This window comes from Onychostruthus taczanowskii, unplaced genomic scaffold, assembly GCF_017590055.1.
Source record: "Onychostruthus taczanowskii isolate IOZ18803 unplaced genomic scaffold, ASM1759005v1 scaffold52, whole genome shotgun sequence".
Taxonomy (NCBI): Eukaryota; Metazoa; Chordata; class Aves; order Passeriformes; family Passeridae; genus Onychostruthus; species Onychostruthus taczanowskii.
Genome location: NW_024502791.1, coordinates 6,726,510 through 6,754,342, shown reverse-complemented (window position 1 = coordinate 6,754,342; position 27,833 = coordinate 6,726,510). Strand labels below are relative to the sequence as shown.

The 27,833-nt window shown below is 41.3% G+C and overlaps 1 protein-coding gene across 2 annotated transcripts in view; it reads left to right on the top strand.

Annotated features, from left to right (window-relative positions):
* The window catches only part of GPM6B (glycoprotein M6B), a 105,415-nt gene that overhangs the window by 45,023 nt on the left and 32,559 nt on the right, over window positions 1–27,833 (top strand). Inside the window, exon 1 of one of the 2 annotated variants that reach the window (XM_041416462.1) lies at window positions 1,303–1,434. The exons of the other annotated variant lie outside the window; for it this stretch is intronic. Within the exon in view, the coding sequence (XP_041272396.1) occupies window positions 1,368–1,434 (67 nt within the window). The 5' untranslated portion in view covers window positions 1,303–1,367. Of the gene's footprint in view, window positions 1–1,302; window positions 1,435–27,833 lie in introns of those variants that run through there. 2 annotated transcript variants of the gene reach the window in all.

The following is a 27,833-nucleotide window of genomic DNA, read 5'->3' as shown; positions in this document are numbered from 1 at the left end:
AAAGTTCCTCCCAGTGGAGGTGCATTCACAGGAGCCCAACTTGCAAATTCTTCAGGTGCACAGGAGATGGTGCAAATAATTTCTGCATTACTGGCTTTCCACACTGGGCCATATGTTACCTAGCTGATGTCATATGCATACTGAGGATGTCGCTGTCCTTTGCTGCCTGGATTGCCTCTGAGCTGGCAAAGCCATTTAGAGAGTGTAATTCAAGGGTAGTGCTTAAGGATGCACTACAAAGAGGAGAGAGAGCTTTTTCAGCTGGGATCCCTGTCAGTGAATTGCTCTGAACAGATTCTTGGCTGGAGGAGAGAAAAACTGGGGGATTGGAAAGTGCTCAGTACAGCTCAGTGGTGCATAGGTATTATTTACCACTTCTGGTTAGTCCCCGAACAAATGATTTCTCTATATAGTGTACATGTACATACACATGTGTTGACCAGCTTTGAAATGCTGTATTTCAGAAGTAAATTGTTCTTATGACTTCTAGTAACAGTGCTCATCTATGACTTGTTTTCTGGATGGTTTCCAATGAACAAAAAATGTATTTAGCTGGAGGAAAGCAGCTAGATGAAAATTAGCTGTCCATATACACAATATTGTGCATTATATTACTGGCTGCCTTTACTGACATACAGAGATGAGCAGGATTTATTTTGTTTGTTGTAGATCAAAATCTTGCTAGAGCTTGAAGTTTTTCACAGGTTTGCAAAATGAGCTTTTAGTAGCCTTAGAGGAATCACCTGGGTTTCAGCAGGGCTTGGGTTGGCCCTTTGACAGTGTTATTTCTGTTTAGGTGCTCAACACAAGTCTCAAAGCTTGTGTGTTGCCTTAGATGCCGGTTTGTTTTCTCAGAGACCTGGTGACTCCATAGAGGAGGAGGGATGGGATTCCAGTTCTTTCTAGCACCTTCCTTAACTAGCTTGGTTTCCTTGTTCCTTTTCTTTGTCTGTGCGTGCTTAGGATCATGAATGTAAACCTCAAGCCTGTTGCTATGTAAAGGAGGAAGAAAGCTGTTCAAACTGCTGCTGGCACCAGCCCAGGTTTGCCATGAGTGTCTCGCATTAGGCTCTGAGGCCAGGCCAAGCTGGGAGATACATTTCCGGGTTCCCTTTGGCTTTAGAAACTAGTTTCACATCTGGAGACAATGCTTCCATGAAATGCTTATTCCCTTTGGGCAGAGGCAGATGTGGACCCTGCACTCAGGCCACGTTCCTGCACCCGGATGTTTGTTAAGCTCTGCTCAGCTGCTCGTCTGAGCTCCTGGCGCCTGCGGGGGTTGTGGTGGCAGAGCTGGGGGAGCAGCACCCTCCTGCTCACACGTGGGGTGATGGGTGCTTCAGGGCAGCCAGGCAAGCCTCTTCTTAATGGGGCCCGGGAAGGAACCTTTGCCTGCATCTTCTATCCCTAGGCATACCCAGGTGGATTTTTCTGGTCAGTAAGTGTTGTAGGGAATGGGGTGGTATTTCTCTTTGTCATTAAGTGTTGTAGAAACTACTGCATGAAATACACTGCTGAAGCGTATGCACATGCCTGACCTAAGTGTCCAAGTTCAGTTCTTGTGCTTTTGCACCTTGCCAATTCAGGATCTAAATCATGAAAAACAGAGTTCAGCTGTATCGGTGTGACTTCACTTCCCTGAAGTTGTTGCTGTCCCATGTTTCCCAGTTGCGCTCTCTTTGCCAGATGTGCAGGTAGTCATCAGCTGTGGGGAGCTCTTACACATCATCTCCTGTTCTCGGATGAGTTAGCCTTTTGCTGTTCCTCACTTTCCTTCTTGCTTTAAAGAGAGTTTTTCTTCTTATTTTTTTCCCCACAGCCAAATGAACAATGTGGTTACATGTTTTTATTTAAACCTACATCTTCTGCTTCTAAACACAGATTGGCTTTACTCTGTTTTTCTACCCTGGAGCAGCAGTTGCTGAAAAGGAATTGAGCTCTAAGTGTTGTGTTTCGTTAGTGTTTGCTGTTAACCTGGAATTAAGGGGCTGGCCAGAACGTGGCAAGCTGTGACTTTGTGTTCTGTCTCTGGCTGCCTGGTAGATGCTTATGTTTAAAGCATCAGTCTTGGTCTTTGTTGTTGGGGGAGAATTTGGGATGTCACTCAGGTGCAGCTGCTTGTCCTCCAGGGTGAGTGTGCTCCTGACAGTACCTGTGTGCAAATTGGTATGGTTTGGTAGGAAAAGCTCGACCTGAGGCAGAGCTGGGATCAGCACTTAACTGCTGGCTGAGGTGTGCTGTTCAGTGCCCTATTTCTTCAGCCTGTGTTTTTCTTTTGATGGGTAGAAGTGTCTAGAAATCAATCCAGGAGCTGGTACTTGCAGAATGCAAGCCAGTGCAAAGTCCACTTAATATTGGGTGGATATTTTTGGGGTCTGTCTGCATACTTCTTGGTGGTCTTCCCTCTGCAATTTAGATGTCTTGGAGCTTCCAACACTCAGCGGTGTGTATGAGCTGCAGGATGGGGGATTGCGATGCGGTCCTAGATATCTCCTTGCTGCTTCCTGCCTCCTCCAGCCTATCTCTGTTGCTGTGGCAACTCGGAGTACCTACAGGCATGGAGCTGTTGGTGCCTATCCTTGCCATCATGCTTCATAATCCTCATATTTCTGTGCCTCTTCATTTATCACATGTTTTAGGACTTGGGGTTTCTTTTGACCAAGGCTAGAAACTGCTAAATTTTTAGGAAGGCGTTTGTCTAAGACAAGATGTCATAGATTACTTTTGGTCATGCTGTATTTTGTGTTGTGATTGTGTTTGATTAAAATTCCTCAGGCTTCTTTTCTGAGTAAAGCTAAGCACGTGGTCATGCAGTGTCCCAGTCACACGGTAACAAAGGACTCCATTGCAACATTTCATTAGAAGTCTGTGTATATCACAGTTGCTTCTATTTCCAATAAGAAACCCACTAACAACCCAAGGGAAAGTCAAATGTGCTGTCCAGCTATCTGCAGCTGTTTGGAAAGTGTTTTTGCAAGCCACATTCTCTGTTTTGTTAAAAATTTCTTGTGCTCTTTTCAATTATAAGACTTTTTTAGTTTCATCAACTATTAAAAAAAGAGAATGATACAGAATCTATTTTGCTGTCACTTCCTTTAATGTAATACTTTATCTTCCACTAATTAAGGTCTTTATCATGAGCAATTACTGTCATCTTATACAAACAATTGCCAAAAGGTTATCTTCCTCTAATAAGAGCACAGGAAATTGTGCTAGGGATTACAGGCTCTGTGGAGGTTTGCCAATAAATCTTCTACATAAAATATTTGTAGTGGTTGTAATTGCATACTGTACTTCATGCTAGTGCAGAATCACATTCTTCCCTTGAGTTCATCATGCCTACGTCTTAGGGTTTTTATGGTGCTTATGTAGTTAATATGCACTTGCTTCTGCAGCCAGAAAGTAGATTTAAATTACAGAGGAAAGAAAACAGCAAATATTTTGCTTATCTCCATTACTGTGCTACAAACAGTAGTAACACAGATGCAGATACAGGCCAGTGGAGGGGAGACTGTCATGCCTGAAGGGCTGTGGCAGTCCCTGTTGCTGGATATGCCTGAAGAGAAAGTGCAGGCCAGAACGAGGGGCATCAAGTCAGACTCATCAAAGCAGATTTGGTTTTATGGGGACTGCAGTGAAATTGTGGTGTTTCACCCTTCATTTCGGATAAAACCAATTCGTACAGCTGTTCTTGCATCTCTTCCCTTCTGACTTGGCTTGTGGTTAATAATGACACAAGCTAGAGAGAATGAAATTTGTGCATGTCCTGTTCTACCACTGCACCTCTGACAATAATGTGTATGTGCTGGAGAAAAATGTATGGAAACTGTACAGGTCACAGTGAATACTTCAGCCATTCCCACTCCCACTTGACTCATTCTTTGGCTAACAGATTGTTCTAGTCAGGAGTCCTGCAAAATTAAACATTGGGTGTTAGAATACAAACAAAACTCCTTTTTGGTTTGTTTAATGGTCTTTTGACTAATGGAATGACTTCTTGATGATTAAGATAAAATGAGGTCTCTGGAATAGAGACCTCATTAGTTTGGTGTTGACCCCAAAAGTGTGGTTCAGAGACATCTTTCACTAGCAGATTACTACCACAACATTGCCAGTTGTGCATCCATCTATGGGAAAGTCTGTTCTTAACATTTAATTGTGTGATGTGCAGTTGTGGGGTGCACCTCTCATGGCAGGTCCGTTCTGCAGCTGATCTGTCCAGCCCTCTGGTCCTGTAGTTCATGACCCTAGCTTTTCCTCAGCTTATTTTATTATTTTTGTTGTTTTTTTTTATTTTTGTCCTTCATATGTTATGTTTTTCTGGTGCAGATAGGATGTCTTTTGGCTCTTACATGGATTAGAATCTTAGGAGACTAACTGCATTCAGGAGTGTTGCCCATCCCATGATCCAACTCATGTTCTTTAGTACATCAAGAGCTTTCTTCTCATTCATCTAAAACATCTTATTTATTTAAAACATAGCATTTGAAATTGCCTTAAGTAATCCAGTTCTAGTGTTTATAAAAATACAAAGTTGAAATAAAAGCTAAATTTCAGGTTTATAGTACAATTAATATAAAAATAACATATTCCAGCCTCAGTGCAGACTTCTGAGTCCGGTTCTTCAATGCCTCAGCAGGCCCCCAAATCTGCTATGCAGCTTGCAAAAGGAAGCTACCAGTTACTCTGAAGCCAAAACTGGCCATTATAAAACCTCTGTAAGCTGGCTGCTAGTCTCAGAGTTCATTATGAGGGAGGTCATTCCTCCTTACAGCAATGAATGTAGCTTTTGAGTACATTTTGAAAGTTTCATTTAATCACAATGTGGATGAATTGTTTCAGTCGTGATCGCCTGATGGGAAACGAACTTTCTTCTTCCTGGGAGAAAAAATACTGTGTTAATTCTTGCAGCAGCTTTTAGAACTACAGGATGTGATTGCCTTGATTTTTTTTTTTTTTTTAAGACTTGAAGATTTTGGTACTAACAAAGGAAATTTTTCCTTTCATTTTTTTTTTTAATACAGAGCAGTCAGTTTTCTTTTGAAATGGGTGAATATGCAGAATAAGATCTTCCAGCAGGCTCTTTCTGTACATCTTCTTAAGGTTTTTTTTCCCTCAAAGTGTTTTCCAGTCCTCCATAAAAAACGTACGATTGCAAAATGCTTCAAAGAGTGTATCAATTTCAGATTTGGCTGAAATGGTTTAAATAGGGGAAAGAAAACAAGTTTGTTGTTCTTTTTTTGTTTGTTTTTGTGGGGTTTTTTTGTGGATAATCTTTTATGCCCTAATTGGAAGAGTTTGAACAAGACACCAGGTTCATCTTGGAGATATATAATATTAGGATGAAAAAACATGTCCTCAAGCCAGAACACAAGAATGAAAAGTGAGATCCAAGGAAATATTTTCTTTTCCCTGTGAGAGTAGTTAAGCATTGGAAGACATTGTCCGGGGAGGCTGAGAACATCCTTAGAGATACTCAATGCAGAACTGGACAAAGCCATGAACAATCTGCTGTAACTGGCCCTGCTTTGGCCTGGGTATTGAACTGGAAATACCAGGAATCCCTACAACCTAAATTATACAGTGATATTAATCTTGATTGTATGTGCAATATCTATAATATTGGATGCTGTTCTATTATACAGTTGTATTTTGTGCATGATTGCTGAGAACTGCAGAGAAATGGAGAGGGGCAGTCTTGGCAGAAGTGAGAAGTCACCAGCAGCAGAAATCTGATGGCAGCTCGAGTCAGGAGTCCAGTGCAGCTGGCTGCTCCTCGTTCAGGGTATCATCCTGCAGCCATGGATTGATGGGGTGGGGTGCCAGTGCTCCTTGGCCACTTTGGGAGGACTGTGATGTTGTAGCTATCTCTGAACAAGTATGCCCAGCCTCAATTTTCATCATGCACATAAAAATGTGCTGGTGAATGGAAATGGTAAGTTTGAAGTACTGTATAGCTTAACTTTCCCTAATATAGAGCCTTTGCCAGGAGCAATGGAGAAGAATCCTGTCTCATACCACTAGCCCTGTATGCTGGGAAAAACAAATAGCATTGCTTTCTAGCATGTCTTCTCCCAGCAAAACTCCAGAACTTTTTCCAAGTAAGTATGTGCTTTAAAGCATGTTTAAATGTTAAACTTTCACATGATTTACACTAAACATTTAAAGTATCAAGGATATTCAGTTTTAATCCTCTGTAATCTTTTTGATTACTCTGTGGTTGTTGGAAAGGCTATTGATTGCCTGTTGCTGGAGAGATTCAAGATGATCAAAAAGATATGTATTATGTATTACTTCCCAACCCAACAGATCAAAAAGGGAAAATTCCTTGGCATTAACTATGTTTAAATATTTCAGCAGAAAATCATTATGGTTTCCAGAAAATGTTGTATTCTCTGTTCTGTGTTTCCTTCCTTGCTATTCAGAAGTAATTCATTAATTCAGGTTATCTCTAGTTTTAACATGGATGTGTCAGTGCTGTCCTATTGCAGGTCCATAGAAATTCTGAGCTATAAACATCAAAGATATTCTGTATCAGTGAGGTGTGTGGTCCAGGCTGGAAGGAGATAGGTAAGACAATTTAATTTCTGGTCACATTCTTCATATTGGTGTCCTTAATGCTTATTTTCTAAGATGGTTGGTGACAAGGAGGACTTCAGACCTCAGGAAGCACTGCATAGTGTTCATGAAAGACAAACTGTTTCATTTTCAGATAGATCTGAAGAAATTTTTTTTTCTGAAAACTCAGACAAACAGTATTGAGCTGTATCTTCTGTGCTGTATAAAGTTGCTGAAGCTATTTAAAACTGTCATACTGCAGAGCTGAGATGAAAGTCTTTGTGGCTGTTAGCTGTAGCTCAAAAAGAAATCCCTGGATTTTTTTTGTCTCTCCCACCACCCTTAGAAGTGGTAAAGTAATTCCTTTGATATTAGCTGTTCATGAAGTACCCAAGCTGCATAGTCCAACCAGTCTAATTAAGGGCAACTGTTACATTCTTATTAACCAATAAGAGAAAAAAATGCATAAGAAAATTTTGGTCACACCATTTAAAAAGTAAATAAATGCTATTGTGAATAAATTATACACGACATAAAATGTCTTCATAAAAATCCAATGGGCTTCAAGTAGATGTTGAAGTAGAGGAAGCAGTGCATGGACAGAGGAGAAAGAGAATCTGTTTTTTAATTAATTTAACCAGGTGTAGGAGATGAAGATAAGAGTATTGAAAAAGGGAAAATAGTTGAAATAGGGATTGAAAAGAACTGAAAAAGGGATTGCACCTAGAACCCAAATGTAGGTCACAATCCGTGACAGGACTAAATTGCAGTTTGAGGCCCACAGAGTGATGGATAATGGAATGTAAACTCTTGGTGTAGAGCACTGGAGGAAGGGATGCAGCTGATCCCCAGTTACAGGAGTGATGAAGATTCAGTACTGAAAGGGTTTGATTCACACGAGTTCAAGGAGAACAGTAATTGTAGAAAAGCTGTGAGGGATGAGGTTTTGCTATGATCCAAGAGCAGGTCAGTCTCTGTGTGGGGGAATATTTCTACCAGCAGACAGAGTTTGATTCATAAGGCAGTGGCATAAGAAGTTCCAATGTCTGGAAGTTGGAACACAAAATGCACGCTACTAATAAGTAATACTCTTTATTATGCTGATGATTCATCTATGAAAGAACTAACCCATAAATTTAGTAGGTCACTCATCTGGCCAATTTTTTCAATATACCAGATTAGCTGTGTTTCTCCAGAAGAAATGTCATAGCCTTGCAGGAAAGGTAGAAGACAGTGAGATGATGGAGGACTCACTGGATCAAGTCTTGTGGGCTATAATAATCTGGAATCTTTGTGATCTGGAATAAGTCTGTCAGGAACTGGAGTGAGGCCATCAGGTTTTTTTCAGATAGGCTGCTGAACAGCTGTCAGACACTAGCTGCCAGATAACATAAAGAATGTGTCCTGCATTGCCAGAATGTCTAAGTGATTTTGGCAGTGGAAGGAAATGTGGGCTTGCTTCATAGTCTTTTCACCACAGGAAGGGATGATGCACATTATAATCTGTTCTAGCAGAGCATTTGTTTGGGCACCAGAGGAAACAAAAGAAAATACAGGACGAAAATCCAGATCAGTGCCCTGTGAGAGAGTAAGACCAGGTCTTGGAGGCTTTTACTTGCAGTTAAATTTCACTCTTTGGATAACTTTTAGAAGCAGATCACTAAATCATGTAGTACTTTCTGCTGACAGTTCTGACTTGTTTGAAACTGTTATACATCATTGCTTGAGAGTAGTTTCTATGGGCCTCACCAAGGTTAGAGATGGGAAATTTGTCTGCTTTTGAGTTCCTTTTGTCCAGCAAGCCTTTCTTCTCTTTGCTTAGACTGTGCCAGTTTGGGGCTACTACCCTTCCACAAGTGTTAGATGTGAATGTTGTGCTTTACACCCAAATGGATGCTGACTTCCTGCTGATGTAGGTGTCCACTTTTCTCAAACCCAATCTCCTGGAGGCTTTACTCCCTCATGATGCACATGTCTTGAGTTGCAAAATGTAGACCATGGAAATGTTGAGAGAGAAACTGAAATCTTTTGTACTTCAAACCTTTTAATTTTCTTCATGACTCTGCAGTACCACTTAAGCATGTGTCCTGTTGGTTTTGGAAGAAGTATCTGACTCAGTCTAGCTTGATGGGTATTTATGTGGACATACTACCTCCAGTTAAATTCCAATAAGAAAGTCATCTTCTGATGCAAGTCGGTCTCATCCCCCTACCTGTCTTGTGACACCCTGGTCTGTCACATCACTGTATCACTAGCAGGTGTTGGGCTGGTGGAGTGCTTTGTCTCCTGCCTATTAGGACAGGCTGAGGTCTCCAGGTCTTCCTCTAGAGCCTTCCATGTGAATATCAAATATGTTTAGTGATTCTTCATTACCAGCTTGTTGTTGTCACTCTTCTCAACTTTCTTATGAGAAAGGGATAGAGATGTCAAAGACATTAAAAAAACTCAGAATTCCTCAGTTTATAGAAACAGTGATGCAGTCCATGGACATAAAATGGGTAACAATAAGGAACCCTAGATTGTACAGACACCATTGAGCACTGTCTTGCTCCTGCTTGAAGATGCCTCATCTTGAGAGAGGCATGAGGAAGATACCAGTGCTTGTTAACAGAGATAACTGTCAGCCATTCCCAACTTCACAAGCTGATAGTGAAGATTTACATTAAAATAGTGACTGCTAAATTAATTCTAATCAAGTAGAAGTAAAGAACTGAGGAAGGATGGATATATTACATAGGCATAGCATTGTTCATATAGCACAGATATTTAAAATATAACTTTCCTGCTAGTACTGAGAATCTGCTGGAAGTCAGTCTTAAAACATAATCCTTTGCAATGAAACACAGCAAAGAAGTTATGATTCATTTTCTATCATAATAATCATATTTATATGTAATTTGTGACTGTTCAGTTCTGTTAGAGTCTGAGATCTCTAGGAAAAAAATTCAGGAAAGCCAAGGTTCACATGAAAGCGGGTATCAATGCCCTTTCAAGTACATTTATTTGCTCAGCCAAAAAATGAGCATGTGCAAACATTGTAGGGTTCAAGGGGAAACCAATGAACCAGCTAGCATCCAAAAGAAAGATCTTACTGACTATCTGTTTCCACAGAAAAGCACCTCTAGCTATTACGGTATTTTGAAGGGCCACTATTATTGGGTATTTCATTCTGGTGTATAATAAGAACTACTAATAGAAATTTTTAAAAAAATTACAGTAATTCATAAGTAGTTCAGTATCATCAAATATGAATCATTTAATTGGATGCTAGTCCTCAAATGCTTTTTCTGTTGTTTTTGTTAAATGCTCTCTTCTTTCTCTGAAGTACCAGCTTTGCTTTGCTGAAGATTCCTCACATTTCACACAGAAGGTCCTCTCCCCTATTAACTCCAGGCTGTGCCTGTAGGTCAGGTCTCTCTCCTTATAAACTGGAAGTTTGCACCTCATACGTTATTGGGAAGTTGTTACAAACTTCTTTAACTTGTTACACTTTTCTGCAAACAGTGCTGCATTGCAAACTCCTGCATGGTGCTGTGCATGATGAAGGAAGAGAGCACAGCTCAAAGTTCTCCTTTGGGCCATCATGTGCTCAGGTTATTTCTGAATAGCAGCCCCCCGTCTGGAGCTGTATATGTGCCTGGTGTTGTTTTGTGCTGCTGTGTGAGAAAATGAAGCAATGTGGCAAGATCTGAACAAAAATTTATCACCTTTTACCAAAAAAGTATTTTTTCATACCAACTTTTCTGAGTCTTCAGCCTTAATTAATACTTTTTCTTGATTATTCACTTAAAAATGAGTGAAGTGCAACAATTTACAAAATCTACTTATTACATAGAACCATGAGGTGTATCTGCATATAGAATGATTGCTTCCATGTACTTTTTCCCAGGAGTTTTGTGACTAGCTCTCTAGGCCAGGCAGCAGGACTGAATTACTGGCATTGTAATGCCTGTGATGGTGCTTTTGGAGAATATCTTGGGTATCACATGCTGGAGGGAGAGAGAGGAGTGCCCATCTTCTACTTGTAATGAGAACTAGGGAGAGCAAGAAGAAACCCACTGGCAAGTTCAGGTGTGTTTACACTGCTGTACCTGCATTTGTAATAAACAGGTATTTCCTCAGTCTCAGGCAAAATTGTTGCTTTTCCTCATCAGATGAGTCAGTTCACAAAGAGACAAAGTTTCTATACCGCAAGGCAGTCCTGCCAGAGGACAGATTTTTGTATCAGATACATCGAACAGGCTGAAATTATATCTAATTAATGACTGTGTAAGCTGGCCTTGTGCTAGAAGGCCATATGTTCATTTGTGTAGACATGATGAAGGCAGGCAAACAGCATCTGCAGAGATTACAGATCTGCCCCAGAGCTGCTTACTCACTGTGAGGCACTTGATGAGGAAGGCACTGCTGATGCCAGCTGCCTGAAGTAGCACTGATACTCACGGATTGTACATGATAATATGTGAATTGTCATGGCGTGTTACTGCCTGCAGTCTTTTGTCACTATGGGATGGAGTCCTTAGCATGCTGATTGGTTGGGGGTACCTCATCTGCGGAAGGGCTGTGATATAAATGTTCAGATACTCAAGGAAACCTGTGTGTGGGCACTAATGTGGCAGGTAGTGTGCAACTCTTTGTTTTTAAAGAGAGAAGGGAAGCAGGCATGAGTGGGAATCACCTATGTGGACTTAGAGCTGAGAGCTTTTCTCCAGCCTGTTGGAGCAAAGTGTCTTTCATTATCAGGTCCCCTAGTCCTGAAGATGTGTGCCATAGCTAGCAGGAATGTGTGTGTGCATGTGCTTCTGTTAAGTATATTTCTAGCCAATGAAGGAAGGGAAAGTGTGTTTTGGAGGTGTTCAAATAGTAGTTCAGTGTAAAACCTGCCCTGGAAATCTCTCTCAGCCTTTGAGAAGGTACTGAGAGTGATTTTCAGTTGTTTTTCTTTTCTGGTGGAAGACATTGACATCAATAATGTTTCAAGGACTGAAAAGGTGACTTTGGGAAGGGCCAGAGGAAAAAACTTAATTTTGCTGTGATCCATTTTGCTAAGATGAATGGTGACCATTTACCTTTCACCAGAGTTGTGTTGTCTCAGTGGGGACATGATGGCTTGGATTGCATAGGCAGCCTGGAGAAATTCTATTGAGCTAGAGGAGAAAGGCATTTCTTTGTCCTTGAGGAATTTTGTATTTGTCCTCTGGGATAAAGGATAAATCAAACAGGCTAATTTTGGAAAACTAAGAAGTCACATCATTTTTCCCCTGGTATTTTTGCCATTTGCCTTTTCTTTTCTTCTGACTCTTATTCTGCCAGAGACCAGCATTCTGGGTGGATGGCTTCCAGTGCTCTTCTGCCTGTGAAGAAGAAACATTAGGCAGAGTCAGAGGAGGGATATTGTTCAGCTTTGTGGCCACATATATCCTCATTGTCTCCATACAGGAGTCCTTAAATCCTCCAAAAGTTAGCATTAGAGGATTAGCATTAGAAGATGGGAAGGTTTCTAGTTACTTGTCAGTGATCTGGAACCACTTTTACACTTGTCTGTGGGCAAGTGGGCTTTTCTGATCAATTGCAGAAGAAATTTAAGAGATTCTAGTTGTCTCAGTATCTCTGTGGGTTTAGTTCTTAATTATCCTTTTGTGCCATTCTGCTGAAGCATGTTTGTTAATCACTTCAGAGTACTTTAGCTTCTTTCAATATATTGAATTCCACTTGGATGCTTTTAAAAGTGTTTGTGCAGTATATGCCTTTCTTAGGAGTATGGGAAATATCCACAGTCTGAAACAAAAGTGCACTGTTCCAAACTCAACATCCATGTTGTTATCCCGTAAATTAGTACGCACTGTGCTGTTACGTAAGTTTGCCTTGTGTCAGAATAATAAAAGCTGAGTGTACTAAAAGGCTGATAAGCCTGCCATGAAGAATTACATTGTTCAAAATTTTCTGTCTTTAAATAACACCTGTTGCATTACTGACATGCTGGTAGTATAGAGTGTCTTGAGAGCTAGTAGAAAAAAAAAAAAGGCAATTTTTCAGGCCGTTCAGGTCTGAGCTTTGGCAGCCTTGAATTTAGTATTGTCTCAGAGCCACTCTTATAGAAAAGGACTTGGAGAAAGCACAGCTGTTCTGTATTTTTGGATATTAAAAATGGACAAAGTCACTTTTCAGTAATACTGCCATAGCCTCAAGGACCAAATGCAAAAAACAAGTGCTCCTTCTGTTGGCAGGTGGGAAGTTCAACCCCTTAAAAGGCAAAATAAAAAATAATAAAATAGATGGTTGTGCAGATTCTGAGGGTAGCCTGCAATGAGGGTGAAGGGACAAGTACCCACAGCTGCCAGAAAAAGTCACTGCTGGCAGTGTGTGTGTATAAAGTGACAGCGCGCTTCCAGCAGCCCTTAAATGAGTGGCGGGGGGGAGAGGGGAAGTTCACCCCTGCTACCACAGTCATGCACAATGATCGCCTTTCTGGGTGCCGAGGTCACAGCTGCTGTCTGGAGATTACGTACAGAAGCACTCTTCTTCTCTGGAGAATGAGGTTTCCTGGAGGATTAAGCACAGGCTGAAAGCAGGAGGAGTCATTCAGGAGGAAGACAAAGACCGTAAGCCCAGGGCTGTGACAGGCAACAGGGGCAGAAGGCTGTGAGCAAGAACCGGACTGCCAGGAGTTGCTGCTCGGATGGGAGAGCCTCCAGTTAGGGACCCTGAAGTGGTCCAGTTGTGGGGTGAAACCCAGTGAAGGTCTGGCATGACCTTGCCTGCTGCAGGACTTGGAAGTGTTGCTTTCCCACTCATGTGGGAGGTGGTCGGAGTCTGAAGGGCTCTGCGACCTCCTGCATCTGGACTACAGTAATTTCTTCCTCTCAATCTCAAGCCCTGTTTATATTCAGAAATAGTGATCAATGCAGTAATCTGAACCCCCATGTAAAGGTACATATGCTCTCCCCATCTGCTCAGAAAGTGAGGCTTTTTGCATTTTCTTCTGTCACTGACGTGTTTCACCATGCCTTCTAAACCCAGCGCTTTGGTGCTTCCTTCCTTCTTCCCTCTTCCTTCTTAGCTTTCTTTTTTATCTCCTTTTTTCTCTCTTATCCTACTATTTCACCTCTTGGGTACACACATTCCCAGGCAAGTATCCAGAATATCCTTCACCCACGTATCATGTGCCAGCACCTCTGTTTTGTGTAGGAAGGTCTTCTATATTTGAAGCCAGGGCCATCTGTCTCAATGCTAAAAAAAAACCAAAAAAAACCAGGTTTCTTGCAGTTTTCTGCAAGGGCAATGGCCACAGTTCTTCTGCATAATTGTAAAAGGAAAAATGCAACCAATTCTATAGTAATAATATCTGAAACTTCCATTTATCAGTTCTAAAGTTAAGTCTTATTTCACCTACTGGATTAAATTTCCCATATATCCCATATGCTGGCAACTTCTTTTTAGTGGCTTCAGAATCCTAGTGCTTTTTTTGATCTGAAACAAATGAGTGCTGCACATAACGTAGGAAAGGAGAGGTGGAGGCAGAAGAGGCTGACAATGCATGCATTCAAACAAAGTGAAAGTGCAAGTGGGAAAAATCTGACTGTGTTGGTAGAGCTTGTCAGAGGGCGTTTCAGGCATATCATGTATTAGGAAATCATAGCTATTTTAAAAGCAAAAGAATGAAACTTCTTAAAAGGAGCAGAATTTCAGAAGGATGCTAATGAGGAAGTATTGGGTGCCAGAGTTTAAATGTAATGTCATAGTTGCTAGTTGTCCCTGCTGTATGGATGTTTCCTAAATGCAGTGTGAGTCTTCACCAAATCACATTTTAAACTCTATTTCCATTTGCCTCTCACTCTGTAAAGTCCTCTCTAAAAGGAAGCATTGTCAAATAAATTGGTAAGAATTAAAATACTGCTGTTGTAGCTGAAAATAGTTCATGCTTTTGATGTTGCATTTAGTCACAAACAAAAATAAACAGGAAATCATACAAAAACTGTTGAGAGGAGAAACTCAGTGTGAGGTAGAAATGTAACCTGTGCTACTCAGTTCTGGCTCTGGTTGATATATTGTTAAGAGCAAAATGCTGAAGAGTGCTGCCTTGCAAGGAGTGACTGCCCACATCTGGTGAATTGGATTAGCATCTAATTAGCATGCAGAGTTTAGAAAACTTTTATAAAGTTTCAAAAATAATGTGAAAGAAATAGCTTAGCTAAAAATTCAGAGAAGAATTACTGAAATGTTCCTCTGAGCATAACTTGAAAGTAGCTTTCCTGCTCCTTAAAGATGTAGCTCACATGAATGGTAACCTATTTTATTTGTTAACATTTTCTGTTCAGATAATTTGTTAAATTTAAAGATATCTGTAGTATCTAATTGACACCTGTAGCTAAGAGTCCATCTGGAAATCTAGGCATATACTGAGGAAGATCAATAAAGTGATTTTACTGTTTGTGAAAGCAATTTTTGTGGCTTAGTTTATGCATCAAAAAGGATAATTCACCTGTCCTATGTTTGTGAAGTACCTCAGCAAACACAAAAAGATAGTCTAAGTTTATATACTTACTTTTTCAACACTGTGTTGTAATAGCGTGTTTCCAAGCAAAAATATACTTTCCTCTTTAATCTCATTCACTTAGATATACATCAACTATTTGGTATAGCAAAGTGGGTAGTTCAGGCTCAAAAGTGTTCCAAAGGAGAAATGGAGGAAGAAACACCTTCTGTAATTCTTACTGCAGAGGAATAGAAATTCTTTCCCTATGTCTCTAAATTTAAGGCTTACACCAGCACTGAGAAGCAGTATTTTTTAAAATAAAATGTTGATTTGTGAAACAGAAATGACAAATATTTTAAGATGCAAATGGCTGGGTTTTTTTCTTCCTTCTCTATTGCAGTTCCTAGTATCTCCTCAGCCTTAGGGGTGCAATCTCTTTTTCTGTGGGACTGCACATGCCTTATTTACAGAACATATCTTCTTCTATAACAGTGCTTCAGCTTGCAGGGGTGGGAAGTACAGCCCACTGTGTATTGGTAGTATATCTTTTGTGTCCATAAGGAAAAATCTTAAACAATATATATGAGAAAGGATCAGCATAACACTACCAGATGATTCAAACTGTGGAAAAATTACATTTTGCTTCTGTAGGGCATCCCACATACTTAGTTCCTATGTCTTGGCTTAGTTGTGATTCTTTTACACACACACACACATATATATATATATATATATACACACATACATATATATATACACATGCATATATATAATTTTTTTTTCTCTTTGATCTATTTAGAAGAGAGATAAAATTCTGTCAACATCTGAAGTAATGTTACATTGCAGATAGAAAGGAGGAGTGTATTTTTTGGGGAGAAAAGGGTTTATAAGTATCCAGGCCCTTGAGTATTTCTGGGCTTCTTGGCTTCAGTGGTACAACTCCGTGAGGAAGCCCCTCTGTAGCAGAACACAGGCTGTTTCTCCCTGGTTTGGGAGCTTGTGTAGCATGTCTGGGACCATGCAGGCTCCCTGCAGTGCTGTAGAATCATGGGTTCTGTCCAGCCAGTGCACTCCAACTAGGATGCAGTAGGATGATGTGGGGAAGCATTTACTTCTTCTCTCACTCTGATCTATGCCTGCATCACTCTCCTGATCTTGGTCATGATGTAGCTGGTGACCCAGCTCTTCACTATTTGCCATTCTCTGCTTTCCAACCTTGATCTGAAAGGAATTTTCTGTTTTATGATCCTAATCCTCTCTCCAAGGGCAAACTTGGAAGCCATAGTACTCTTTTCTTTAACATCTGTGTGTCTGAATAAGTTTTGGGACTCTTGCATTTAGAGCAGAAAATTCACACTAGCAAATTTCTACCATTTCCTGAAAGGACTGAAAATCACCTCTGCCTTGATACCTGCAGCAAGATTCCCCAAGTCAGGGCACTGTTTAGAAAGTAGCAAAAATAGTAATGATCCTTGAAATTGGTTTTGTTAGACTGAGTTAAAAGGACAGGAAAGGAAATGTGTGGAGCTTGTCCTGCTTCACAGCACATCAATCTCTTGTGTGAGTGCCAGTAGTTTTGGGGTTTGGTTTTTTTATGAGATTAATATAGAAGGCCAGAAACTATTTCTGCCTACAGGAGCAGGGATAGTATATCCTGCATTCTCTGTGTCTTCCTCCTCTGACTGAATGCTGAAGTGTGAAGCATATTCTGAGATGTTTCTATGCTGTGCACTTGCACAGCAGAAAACAACAGTAGGTGGGATATTGGAAAAGTTAATAGCACTTACTCAATGTGGAGGTGACAAGGTAGTTTTGTTTCAGCAAGATAGAGTGACTCATGATGCCAAAATGAATGTGATGAGGCTGGTTTATTTTAGCTTAGATATCACACATACCTGTTGAGGTCTGAGATAAAGCAAGAGAGCCCTCAGCAAGCATACTGTCAGAGTTCAATACCCTGTAGTGATCCAAGTTGTAAAAGCCTGCCTCATCACATAAGAGCACAGAGCACTCTTTCTGGGGCTCTTTGAAAGGAAGAGTGGTGCCTTTGTTGGCAGGGTGCTGCCCTGTGCCAGAACACCACAGTGGATGGCGGCATGTGCTCTCTATTCATTGTTCGTCTGAATCCAGTGATTCTGAAGAATAAATGAATTTTAAGAATATTTCCTGGATTGGGGAGTGCTGTGATCAGGTCCCATTGGGTGTCAGCAACATGAAAGGCACTGCTTTACCCTGGTCTGAGTTCATTCACTTCCTTTCTTCTTCACACCCCAAGATGCTGAAGAGAAATTCTGCAGGTGAGACATAGTATTTCTAAATACACAGAGGGCATTTTTTTCTCAGCTTTCTCTTTCCTTGGTTTAAATTCAAAGTTTGACACTGTTTTCCCTGCTGTTTCTTTTGACAGACCTTCACTCCTAAGAAGCCTAAAATCTCATTGCTGAGTTTGCTGGGGATATCTCTTACCAGCTGTGGTGGGTTGACCCTGGCTGAACATTAGGTGTCCACCAAAACCACTGTGCTCCTCAACTGCGTAATGCAGAGAAAATGTAGCACAAGTCTCATGGGTTGAGATAAGGAAAATCATATGTGAATGGAGCTGAGATCTGCTTTATTTCAATTTCTGTGTCAAGTTGTTGTGGCATTTGATTCCAAAGGACTCATCTCAGAAGAAGTGGTTACAAACTCACTCCAGTGTGAATGAGACAACCAGTCTCCATTTTGGTCTTTAATTTCTCTTTTCTCCTACCTAGACTGCTTTGTTACTCTCATCCATCTGTTAATGACCTAATGAAGGCCTCTGAAGGGTTTCTTAAGTCCCTTCTCCTTTTGCTTTGACATTAGAGCTTCCTGTGGTAACATGGTGGCCTTGTCTACTGTTTGGTACCAAGCTGTGAAATGCCTCAGAACATGGGAAAATGCATGTCCAGTCTTTAAAGGTTGTGGTGCCAAATAATGTGTAGTCCTCTCCAGCCAGATTCCTTAGTGCCCCTGAACAAACACATTAAAAGTGAACCTGTGGCTACTGGAGACTATGAAAAAGCTTTCCTGGGAGTCAAGTTGGCAGAGCCGGTGCGTCAGAGAAGGGTGTGAGGTGCTAGGGGTCAGACCCCTAGCTAGTAGATGCTCAGTGTTGCAGAGGACCTTGTGGTGAGAAGGGAGGGTCCCTGCCAGGGGGAGGAGGATGTCTGCGGTCACACCTCAGTCGCTGCTGCGCAGTTGCCATATGGACACGATGCTGTGGCAGTGCCAGCAGCTCTGTCACTGCGGTGGGGACCAGAGAGTGAAATGCCTCTCCTGCCAGGTCGTGCAGATCTGCGCAGGCTGGCGCTCTGCGGGCGGCAGCGCCGTGCTGCGTGGGCCGCTTGGCACGTGGCAGGGCATGGTTGAGAGCAAAGCAGACACTGTTGAGTATCTTGAGCTTTGCTGCAGAGGAAATCAAGGAGGAGAGATGGATCCTCATCCTCAGGAAAGTTTCCTGAAACAGAACAGAAGAGTCTGAACAATGCAGACATTTCTCCTACAAGACTCCTTCTGCAGGCTGCAACCCAGGCTTTTTTCTGAAGAGCTTTTATATCCACCTCACTTGCAAGCTGCCTGCCTAGGATCTCATTGGCATTCTGCTTTTCTGCTGTAATCTCACGTTGTTAAGGAGTGTGATTTTTCTTCTTAGCTGTGCCACATATAGAAGATTACATAAATACTGTGGAAATTTTGGGAGAGGGAAAACGAAGAAGAAGAAGAAAAACCAAACCCAAACCACCAAACCCTTCCTCTAAGAAGCATTTTGACTTTTTAATCTTATGTCTTCCTCACAGAGGAAATTCTGTTTAATGTAGGAGCAAGGCAGACATGCCTCTTTACCGAGAAAACCACAAACTGGCTTCCTAATGGTCCAACTGTGTTAATGAGCAATTACAGACACACACACTGAGCTGAGGTAGATTTATTCTCCTGGCAGCTGTTGCCCAAAGATGGTTTGATGCAGCAGTGCTTTTTCCTCCTCTTCTGTGTTGAACTCATTTCCATCTCCTTGCTCCTGCCCTCTTTTCCTGGGTAAATAGAAATTCACTTTCTAGGTTGAAGCCATTTCATAAAGGTGATACTTCTGAGGTTCAGCTCTCCCATTAAACCAAAGGATAATCCAGGGTGGACGGAAGGCTTTTTTTTGCTCCTCCTTACAGCACAGTGCTTCAGTTTCTCATTTTCAAAACAGATATTTTCAACAGTGAGCCCAGGATACAGGGGTAAAATTGAGCTTTGGATACAGGACCCTTTCTACCGGATTGCTGTGCATGTGTTCGGGTTCTGAAATCCTCGATGACAGGTTCTGTGCAAGTGTTGAGAGCAGCCAGGCCAGCTCTCTGGGGGACCCTGGGCTGCAGTTCAGTGCAAGCAGTGCACAGACACCGTGTTGCTCTTTGCAGTATAGAAAGACTGTCTTTTAAAGACCGAAACCGATCAAATAATAAGATTTTATCGGTGGTGCTTCCTGCTTTACAGAAAGAGTGAAAAATTGTTAAATACGCTTGCAACTCGGGAAGGAGAGGAGGAATAAAACTTACAGTGCTGCTAAAAACAGCCTGGGCTGCTTTTGTTTGGACTTGCAAAACGCAGCAGCTTAATGCCTCCATTGTATGCAGGGGGAAATATGCTAATTCAAAGCACATTTCCCATCAGAAGCCCTTTCAGGCCTGTCATCGCTGAGATATGAAGGATGATAAAAGCGGGGAGCAGGGGAGGCCCGTGCTGTGGGAGCGCGGCTGCGGGCATTGTGCGCTGAATGCGGCAGCCGAGCCCGCTCACCCGTGAAGGCCCGGCCCGGGCGGGTTCCCATGGGCGCCGCCGGCCCGGCCCGGGACCCCCGCCAGGGCCCGGGCCTGGCGCGGCCACAGAGGCGGGCCGAGGGGCTGCTGCCCACGGTGTGCGAGCGCCGGCCGCCAGCGCCCATCCCGCAGCCCCGCGACCTGGGGCTTCCCTCTGGGTAACACGGACAGCTACTTTAAGTGCAGTTTCAGCTGAAATAACAGATTTTTCGTGGCAAGGCCTCCATCGGTTCATTTCCAAGTTACTGATGCGTGCAGGGCAGTGGCGCTGAGCTCCCTCTGTAAAGAGACGCCTTCAGCTCGGGAAATGGGGGATGCCACAACTGGCAAGACTTTTCTCTTCTGTTATGCAACAGAAGGGAGTCTGTGAAAAGCCACTTACATTAACAGACTAATGTTACCATATCTATATGGTTATATTTGAGGTTTAAATAAATGCATTAATCAGTGTTTGGTATGTATTAAAAATCTCAAAACACTAGTCTTTACATACTGACTGATATGTATAAAAGCCTAGAGTTTGGGGTTTTTTCCCTTGTCTCCTAAAATTTTGAAAAGGTCTTTAAATGATGGAGTTTGTCCCAGGACCCTGTTGGTCCAGAACTAGGGAGATGCGCAGTTTACTCAGGAATACATTTTCTGTCTTCCTTTAAACTTGTGTGTGTTGTTTTATTGTAGAGAATTAGGACTTTAGTGAAATTGACGATCTGATAATGTTGCTATGATATTTGCTTGGAAACAGTTTGAAGTGGCAGTGAAAAATCAGTTATAGTTTGTTTGCCTCTATAAACCTGCAGTGTACTAATGGCAAATTAAGCTAAGAAAATGGGCTTTTGATTGTGTTTGCAATCTGGTGATGTTCTGTCTGCAGTAAAAGTATGTACTACACTTGAACACAATTAGTTTCTGAGGACCATGGGTGGAAGTAAGTGCTTATAAATACTTTTAAAGCTGTGGCTGGTCTTCAGTTTCTTCCCCTACTAATAAACTTGTGAACAAGCGGTTTGGGCTGGGTGATTTTTGGCTGAACATGGGAAACTATGGTTTTTTCTGCAACCTGTGGGCAAGTCTGTGAGCTGCAATGTCCCATGTTGAGCCACTTACCTTTGGTCACCTCCACCTAGACTTGACGTAGTAGTTTTTTTCTACGTAATGTTCTTACAGACCACAGAAGAAAACCTTAGTCAGAGCCTTGGGTGTTGTTTCTGCCCTGTGCTTTTCTCTTGTTCTAATTTTAGGGTGTTTTTTTCAATATATACATCCCTTCTCCCCTTCCCTGGTTCGTTAGCTCCTTTCTTTTCCTGTCCAAATGGTGCAGAAAGTTGGAGCAGATAATTGTACTGCAGGAATCTGTAGTAGTATGTAGGAGATGTGTCTGTAGTACTACTGAAATCAAAAATGCCTGGGGCATTTTCAATAACTAACGTCAGAGGAAGCACACAATGAGAATGCTTAGTGTTTACACCTGGGAAGCTCCGAGTGCAGGAGAAATGGTTACAAATTCGCTGAAAAACAGAGAGTAGAAATAAAATGGGATAGGAATGATACAAGGAACAGAGGAAGAAAAGTAGATGAATTTCACTCTGAGTCATGACAAAGTGCAGAAATTATGCCTTTCAGCTGTTTAAAACAAGTGAATGTCACGTTTGGAAAGAAACAGAAATGGGGATGTAACTAGGCATTGCTCAAAAGAGAGTCTGGGTGGTTTTCAGGCAGCAGGAATGGAGGCCATTTCAGAGGCTGGGACCCTGCTCCTTCTGGAGAAGCCGCTCCTTCTGCACGGACTGCAGCGGGGCCCTGGCCATTGTGCAAGCCTCCTTTGTGCCCAGCCTCAGAACCTGCCGGGCCACAGAACGGCTCCTCTCGCCAAGCACTGAAAGGCTCCAAGCTTGAGACACTTAGAAAATTAGGCAAGACAAGTGTTGGAAATATATACTCTAGGGAATAATCCTGCCCTGGCAAGGGATTTTACTAACTGGGAATCCAGGCTGAAAGCTGCTACTTTGTCCTTAACTCACCCTATAGCACTTTTGTCTCCGAGCTCACTTTGTATGCAGGATCACCCACTGCTGAGGTTCGGCAAAAACTGAGGCGTGACATGATCCAGACGGAGCTCCAACCACACTCGTTGTTAGCAGGTTAAGTCATTCCTTGTTTACAAAGGTAGAGGGGTGGGGTTTTTTTCTTAATTGTGCTGAGCTCCCTGAGCGCGCTCTTAGCTTTTTGTGGGTGCAAGTGAAAGACCTGTAGAACACTTGAGCGGCCGTTGTTTGCTGTTCACAGCGGCGCTCTCAAAGGCTTTGCAAAGCGCAAAAGAACCACTACTTTCGACATGACTGGGATCCCAATCGCTGCAGCTGGAAAGAGGGGACTGGAAAAGCTAGACTGGAGAAGTTGCTTGGCTATTTAGTCGATGAGTTAATTGGACACTCTAAACGCTGGACTTGTTAATGTCCTGCTGCTTTCCTAATGAGGATATCTGCTGTTGCAAAGAATACAGTGATTAATTGGGGACCGTTTCGTTAGTGTCTTAACTGAGGATTTCATGACTAGTGTCTTATGTGTGAACAGAGACTACATTTGCAATTCAACAGGCAGTCCAGCACTGCAAGACAGAGCTGGTCCAGGATCTTTCCAAAGTATAGTTTAATTACACCGGAATGAGAATTTTCTGTCTTGGGGAAACAGCTACAGTTGTCATGACTTACAAGGTGCTGAAACCTCAAACAGTGAATTTCAGTACCTCATACCAATCATTATTGTGATGCTTTCTTTTATCTCAACATTTTGACTTTTGAGTTCAGTGGGCTTTTCAAAAAGTTGATGCACAACTGCCCAACAATCCATGAGTTGCCCTAGGAGCAATGTATGGCAGAGCCTGGGGCTGGTGGTGCTGGTTTTCCAACTCAGGATTCTGAGATAAATGGGTAAAAGTGCTCCCAAGATGTGGCTTATCTGTGCTGCGAACTCCAGTCTGATCTTGGCTAACTTGGTTCCTGGCCCTGAAACCTTGAGCTGCAGGAGTCTCTAGCAGTCTGTACACTGGGATAGTGCATTCACTATCAAACTGAATACCTATTGCATGACTCTGTAAATTAGTATGTATTCCTCATAGCAGTTCCAATGGTGCTCATATGGTTTACTGTTCAATAAAAATACATATATAATTGTATGCATTTTCTTCATATACATAAGAATATGCACACATACATGTTTTCTGCATGTGTACATAGACACACATATCTACATCTGTGGTTTATGCACGGAATCCTTTGTGACATTCTAGGAGGATTCTTTATCCTTCTCCCTCCCCATGTACCCCCAGTACTCAGTGTGAGGTACCCTTCTATAATGAGTGCCCCTGGTTTCTTTTTGGGGAGCTGTAGGCTTTTGCACTTCTTTTTATTTCCCTGCTTTTTTCCACGCTTTGTGAAAAGACTGGACTGAAGCCAAGACTGAAGAACAAAACGAGCACTGAATAGATGAGAGATTGTAGGTGGGATGCTGAAGTCTATGCGAAGAGTGGGAGGGCAATTTTGAAAATCAGAACTGGATGTAAAGTTAACAGAGAATCGTCTGATTAAATATGACTTTGTGGAGCAAAAGGCTAAGTTTGTGTCAAGACTGAACTCAGTGACGTTTATTTATAGACAGAAAAAAAAAATCAACAGGTTGCCTCCCAATACCAGTCCTGTGTCAAACTCTTGTGTTTTGAGATGGAACAGCTATATTAACAGGAGTATATTATAATGATACCTTTGCTGTCTTCTAAATTGCTGGCAGAAATAGCTCTTCTGCAAGTACAAGAGGCACTTCTACTTGAGTGCTGGCAAGTGTGACATAAATATCTAGGATGCTATTTCAGTATGTCCAAGTATTCAGAAGCTCTAGTTAGTTTTCTGAGATGGCAGTAAGCTTTGACAACAGTATTGGAGAAGAGGGTTCACAGCAAAAGCTAAGTATGTTGGATTGTCTTCAAAGTGCAGAATTAAGGCAACAAAGACAAAAGACTTGAGTGTATTTTTTTTCCTGCTGCACTAGAAAGCAGAGGCAGGATAGTTGAGAATCTTCCCTCAATTGTGATGGACTGAGGGAGCAAAAAAAGGTGGTTATATGTGCCAAAGTAAAAAATGTAGCCCTTAAAATTATGGAGGAGCATTTGAAGTACTGTTGAAGGCTTCATGTGTTAGTCATGTATATGAGGATCTTGCCACTGATGAAGAGAAAAAATTATGGAGATTGGGTAACTCAAAGCCTTGTTTTGCTGCTTCATTGTAAAGTTAAAGCATTTGAAACCTGTATTGCAGTACACTTGTAGAAATATAAAATTGTGGAGCTGGAGTAGAAGCTGAGGACAGCCACTGGAGCTGGAGCTCTGAACACTTACCTAATGAAAGTTCCTTCCAGGGGAGATGCTAGGAAGTCTTTGCTTTCATTTTCTGTATTTCCATGCCGTTTCTACTGTAGTCTAAATGGTTGTCAGCATATTTCTTTATGGCTTGCTAAAAGCATGATGCTACTTCAGGCAGCCTCACAGGAGAGGAATGCAAGAGGTGATGTTGCTTCCAGCTTAGTTTCAAATGCATCCTATTTTGTTTTCATTTTTATTGCCTTTCCTTAGAAGTCTTTGGAATGTTGAGAGTCCTCTATTTTGTCTGTCAAGAGTTTTGTATTATTTTCCTCAGATTTTTTCTTTTTTAAATACAAGTTTCTAAAACCCAGGAAAATATTACTATGGCCCTTAGATTAGATAAATAAAATCCATCACTTTTAAAATTTATTTCCTTCTATACTGTTGACTGCCTTTCATAAGTGGAGATGGAGCTCCCACCTGCTTAAGAAGGCATCAACTTTTTCTTTCATTTTGACTTTCATCATAGTTCTTCAGGCTTTTTTCTTTGGTGGACTTGATGTCTCTGCAGCCATCTTTGAGACTAGAACTTGATGAGACCTAGCTATTGGAAAAGCCATACAGAACCATCTGCTCACTTTCTAAAGGGATTTGTTTTTTCCTTTTGTGTTCCTACTAAATGTTAGCTGTTGATGTATATTCTGGATCTGAGCTGTTTATTACCTTTGATTCTCAGCTGTGGCTGTAACTGTAGTGGTCCAGCTGGAAACAGGCAGGCTGGACAGAGAACTGTATGTACACCAACAACTGAGTGACATCTCCTTTGCCTGCTGCTTGTCATCAGGCATTTAGCTTGGCAGCAATCATTGACATCTTCACCAGGCTTTGTTAAGGCAGTCACAGCACTGGCATCTTCACACTGTTAAGGTTTGCTTGCCCTCCTGGATATAGCTCTGTTGGTTAACTCAGTGATTTTCTTTGGCTGCAGAGATAACCACTATCCATGCTTAAGCCTTTGTTTTTGCTCTTTCTTACAGAAATTTGAGACTGAGACCCCTAAGTGCACTGCAGACTCATGTCTGTGTTTTATACTGTGGTACAAGTGCAGGGATTTTCCACTGTTATTTGTTAATTTGGAATCCATTTTCCCAGTAACCTAGTATATCTGAAAGAATGAACCCCAATATGAAATTTTTTGTGAAGTACTTGCAAGATGTATGACTGCTGCACAACTGAAAACTAGTCATGCTTTGATTTTATCCACATGGAAAGTTTGCCTGCTTTTGCATAAGTATTTGGATTGGGTTTTATAAGCAAGTCTTTGGTAACTGGTTTAAAGCTGAACACAAGCAATTACATTGCACCAAGTGGCTTCACATGTATTTGTTATTTCGCTTAAATATTAAAAAAAAAGATGTATTCTATAAGTTGTCTTTAAAATTAATTGTTTGGGTCATGTGTCAGTCTTGTTTGAGGGACAGTCTCTGTATTTTAACTTCTGAGTCTTGGATCTCATAGATAATCTCAAATTGCTCTTCAGCTATGTGAGAACACTCTTTATTACAGCTCTGTGAAGCCTTTGTAGAAATGGCAAGTGTGTATTCATCTCCTGAAAGCTTGTGAAGAATTTGCTGTAGCTTATGGTAGAGCTTCTCAGCCTGCAGGAATGTAAACTAGATTCAGTGACATTAAAGCTAGATGTTCAAAAGGAACTGGCACATGAACAGAATAGGAATTGTAATGTATTTTTTAACTTCTGTAATTGTGCTATTTTAATTGACTGAGCAAAATGATTGTGTAGTTTTTTGGTTTTTTGTTGCTGGTGTTTTTTTTTTTTTTTTTTTTTTTTTTTTTTTTTTTTTAAATACCTAGATAAAATAGATTTAAGCCTTTTTTAAAAAACAATTTTCAGTAAATGTGACTTGGTCTGCAGTGCCTTCACATACTTTCCTCCACTGCTCTTCATCCTGAGGTTTGGCAGTAGACTCAGAGCAGTGCTTTAGCAGCAGAATCCCTTGCTGCTCAGCCCCTCTCCTCATTTTCACTTTTGTTCTGCAAAAACAAAATGCTGGGCAGAACTTCTCAAATGTAACTAGCTGCCTGCCCTGGTTTCTGGTTATCTAAATCAGCTTGGTCTGTACAAGCAGGTTTTTGCTGAATATCAGTCTTAAAAGATTTTGGGGTTGTTTTTAAATTTTTCCCTTTGTGGCTTAATCTTGTGCTGTGTTGTCATAGGCATAAACTTGATGTCTCCCAGTCTCATCACATGTTATGACAAGGATGTATCTGTTTAAGGGAGGGAACATGAACGAGACAACTTGCTGGCTGAGATTAGTGCTTGAAGCACAAGATCAGCACCCATGTTAGCACTGGAGGAAATAGTATAGTTTATTTTATTTGCTGTATTTATCAATGATGCTGTAAAAGTTTGAAAATCAAGAAATTACTTAGGATGATAAGTGCTTAACACCTGTCAAACATTGCAGCAATCCAGAAAATAGTAACAAGGGAGGGCAGAAAATTTTATATATTTATATAAATAACTAATAAATATAAATAACTCATATATTACTTGAAGCTTTTAGAGGATGATTTAGTTGGTAGGATTAATGTTTTTGAATTTTGGGTTTGATGATTTTTGAAGTGTTCAGTTCGGGTTCTTGTGAAGTTGATTCTGGTATTGTGCCCTGATTTTTCATTTTCATGTTTGGGGAAGGGATTATTCTGGGGAAACAGTTGAGGAAATAGTCTCCCAGTCTTAGTTTTGAGTTTCTGAAACATCACAAACTTTGAAGTCCTGAGCTTGCCTAAAATTCTGCTCACCAGTAGGAAAGTGTAGAGCTGTTTGAAGGAGTAGGTCTCACTGGTAAAGAGGGGAGGGCTACAGTCATGGGTTTCCTCAAGGACAGTCTCTAGCCAGAGGTTATGTATAATGTATTTTCTGTTTAAATAAAGGAAATTCCAGATTATGTTTGTATTTTCTGTCTATTTATACTGATAAGTGCATTGATAATGCACCACTTTAATTAGGTTATGAACAGGCCTTTTGTAACTTAGGACAGTCTGAAGGGAGGTTTCAGCCTTTTAAAGTTTTAGACCTTCCATTCTAAAAGTGAAGATCATTAAGAGAGATCTAGACTGTGACAGAAGTACCAACTGCATAATGAGGCATTCCAAGAAGAGAATTTTATTTCAGAAGCAATCAAGTGCTTTACCAATTACTAAAATTTGTGTGACTTTCAGCAAGGAGGGTGTTTTTGGTATGGATTTTCAGTCTTACTGATGTTAAATGGGGAAAAAGCTCCACTCTTCATAGCACCTTTTCTTTCTATAATCATTATACCAACAACTTTTAGTAATGGTTAAAAGAATATAGCAAACACATCAGCCATGCTTTCACCTTGTGGCTGATTGTTTCAGGGAGTGTGTTTGCAGTGCATGGTCTTGCTGGGGAGAAATTTCAATCTCTGTGTGGATTGTTGTCTTAGCAATGGAGAGGAAGATGGGGAAATTTGCCTTGCCACCTGGGTTGAGGTCTCTGCTGTGCCTGCTGATTTGATTACCTTCAGGAACCCAACCCCTTGCCCCACATTGGCTTTTGAGGGTACTGCATGCCATCTAC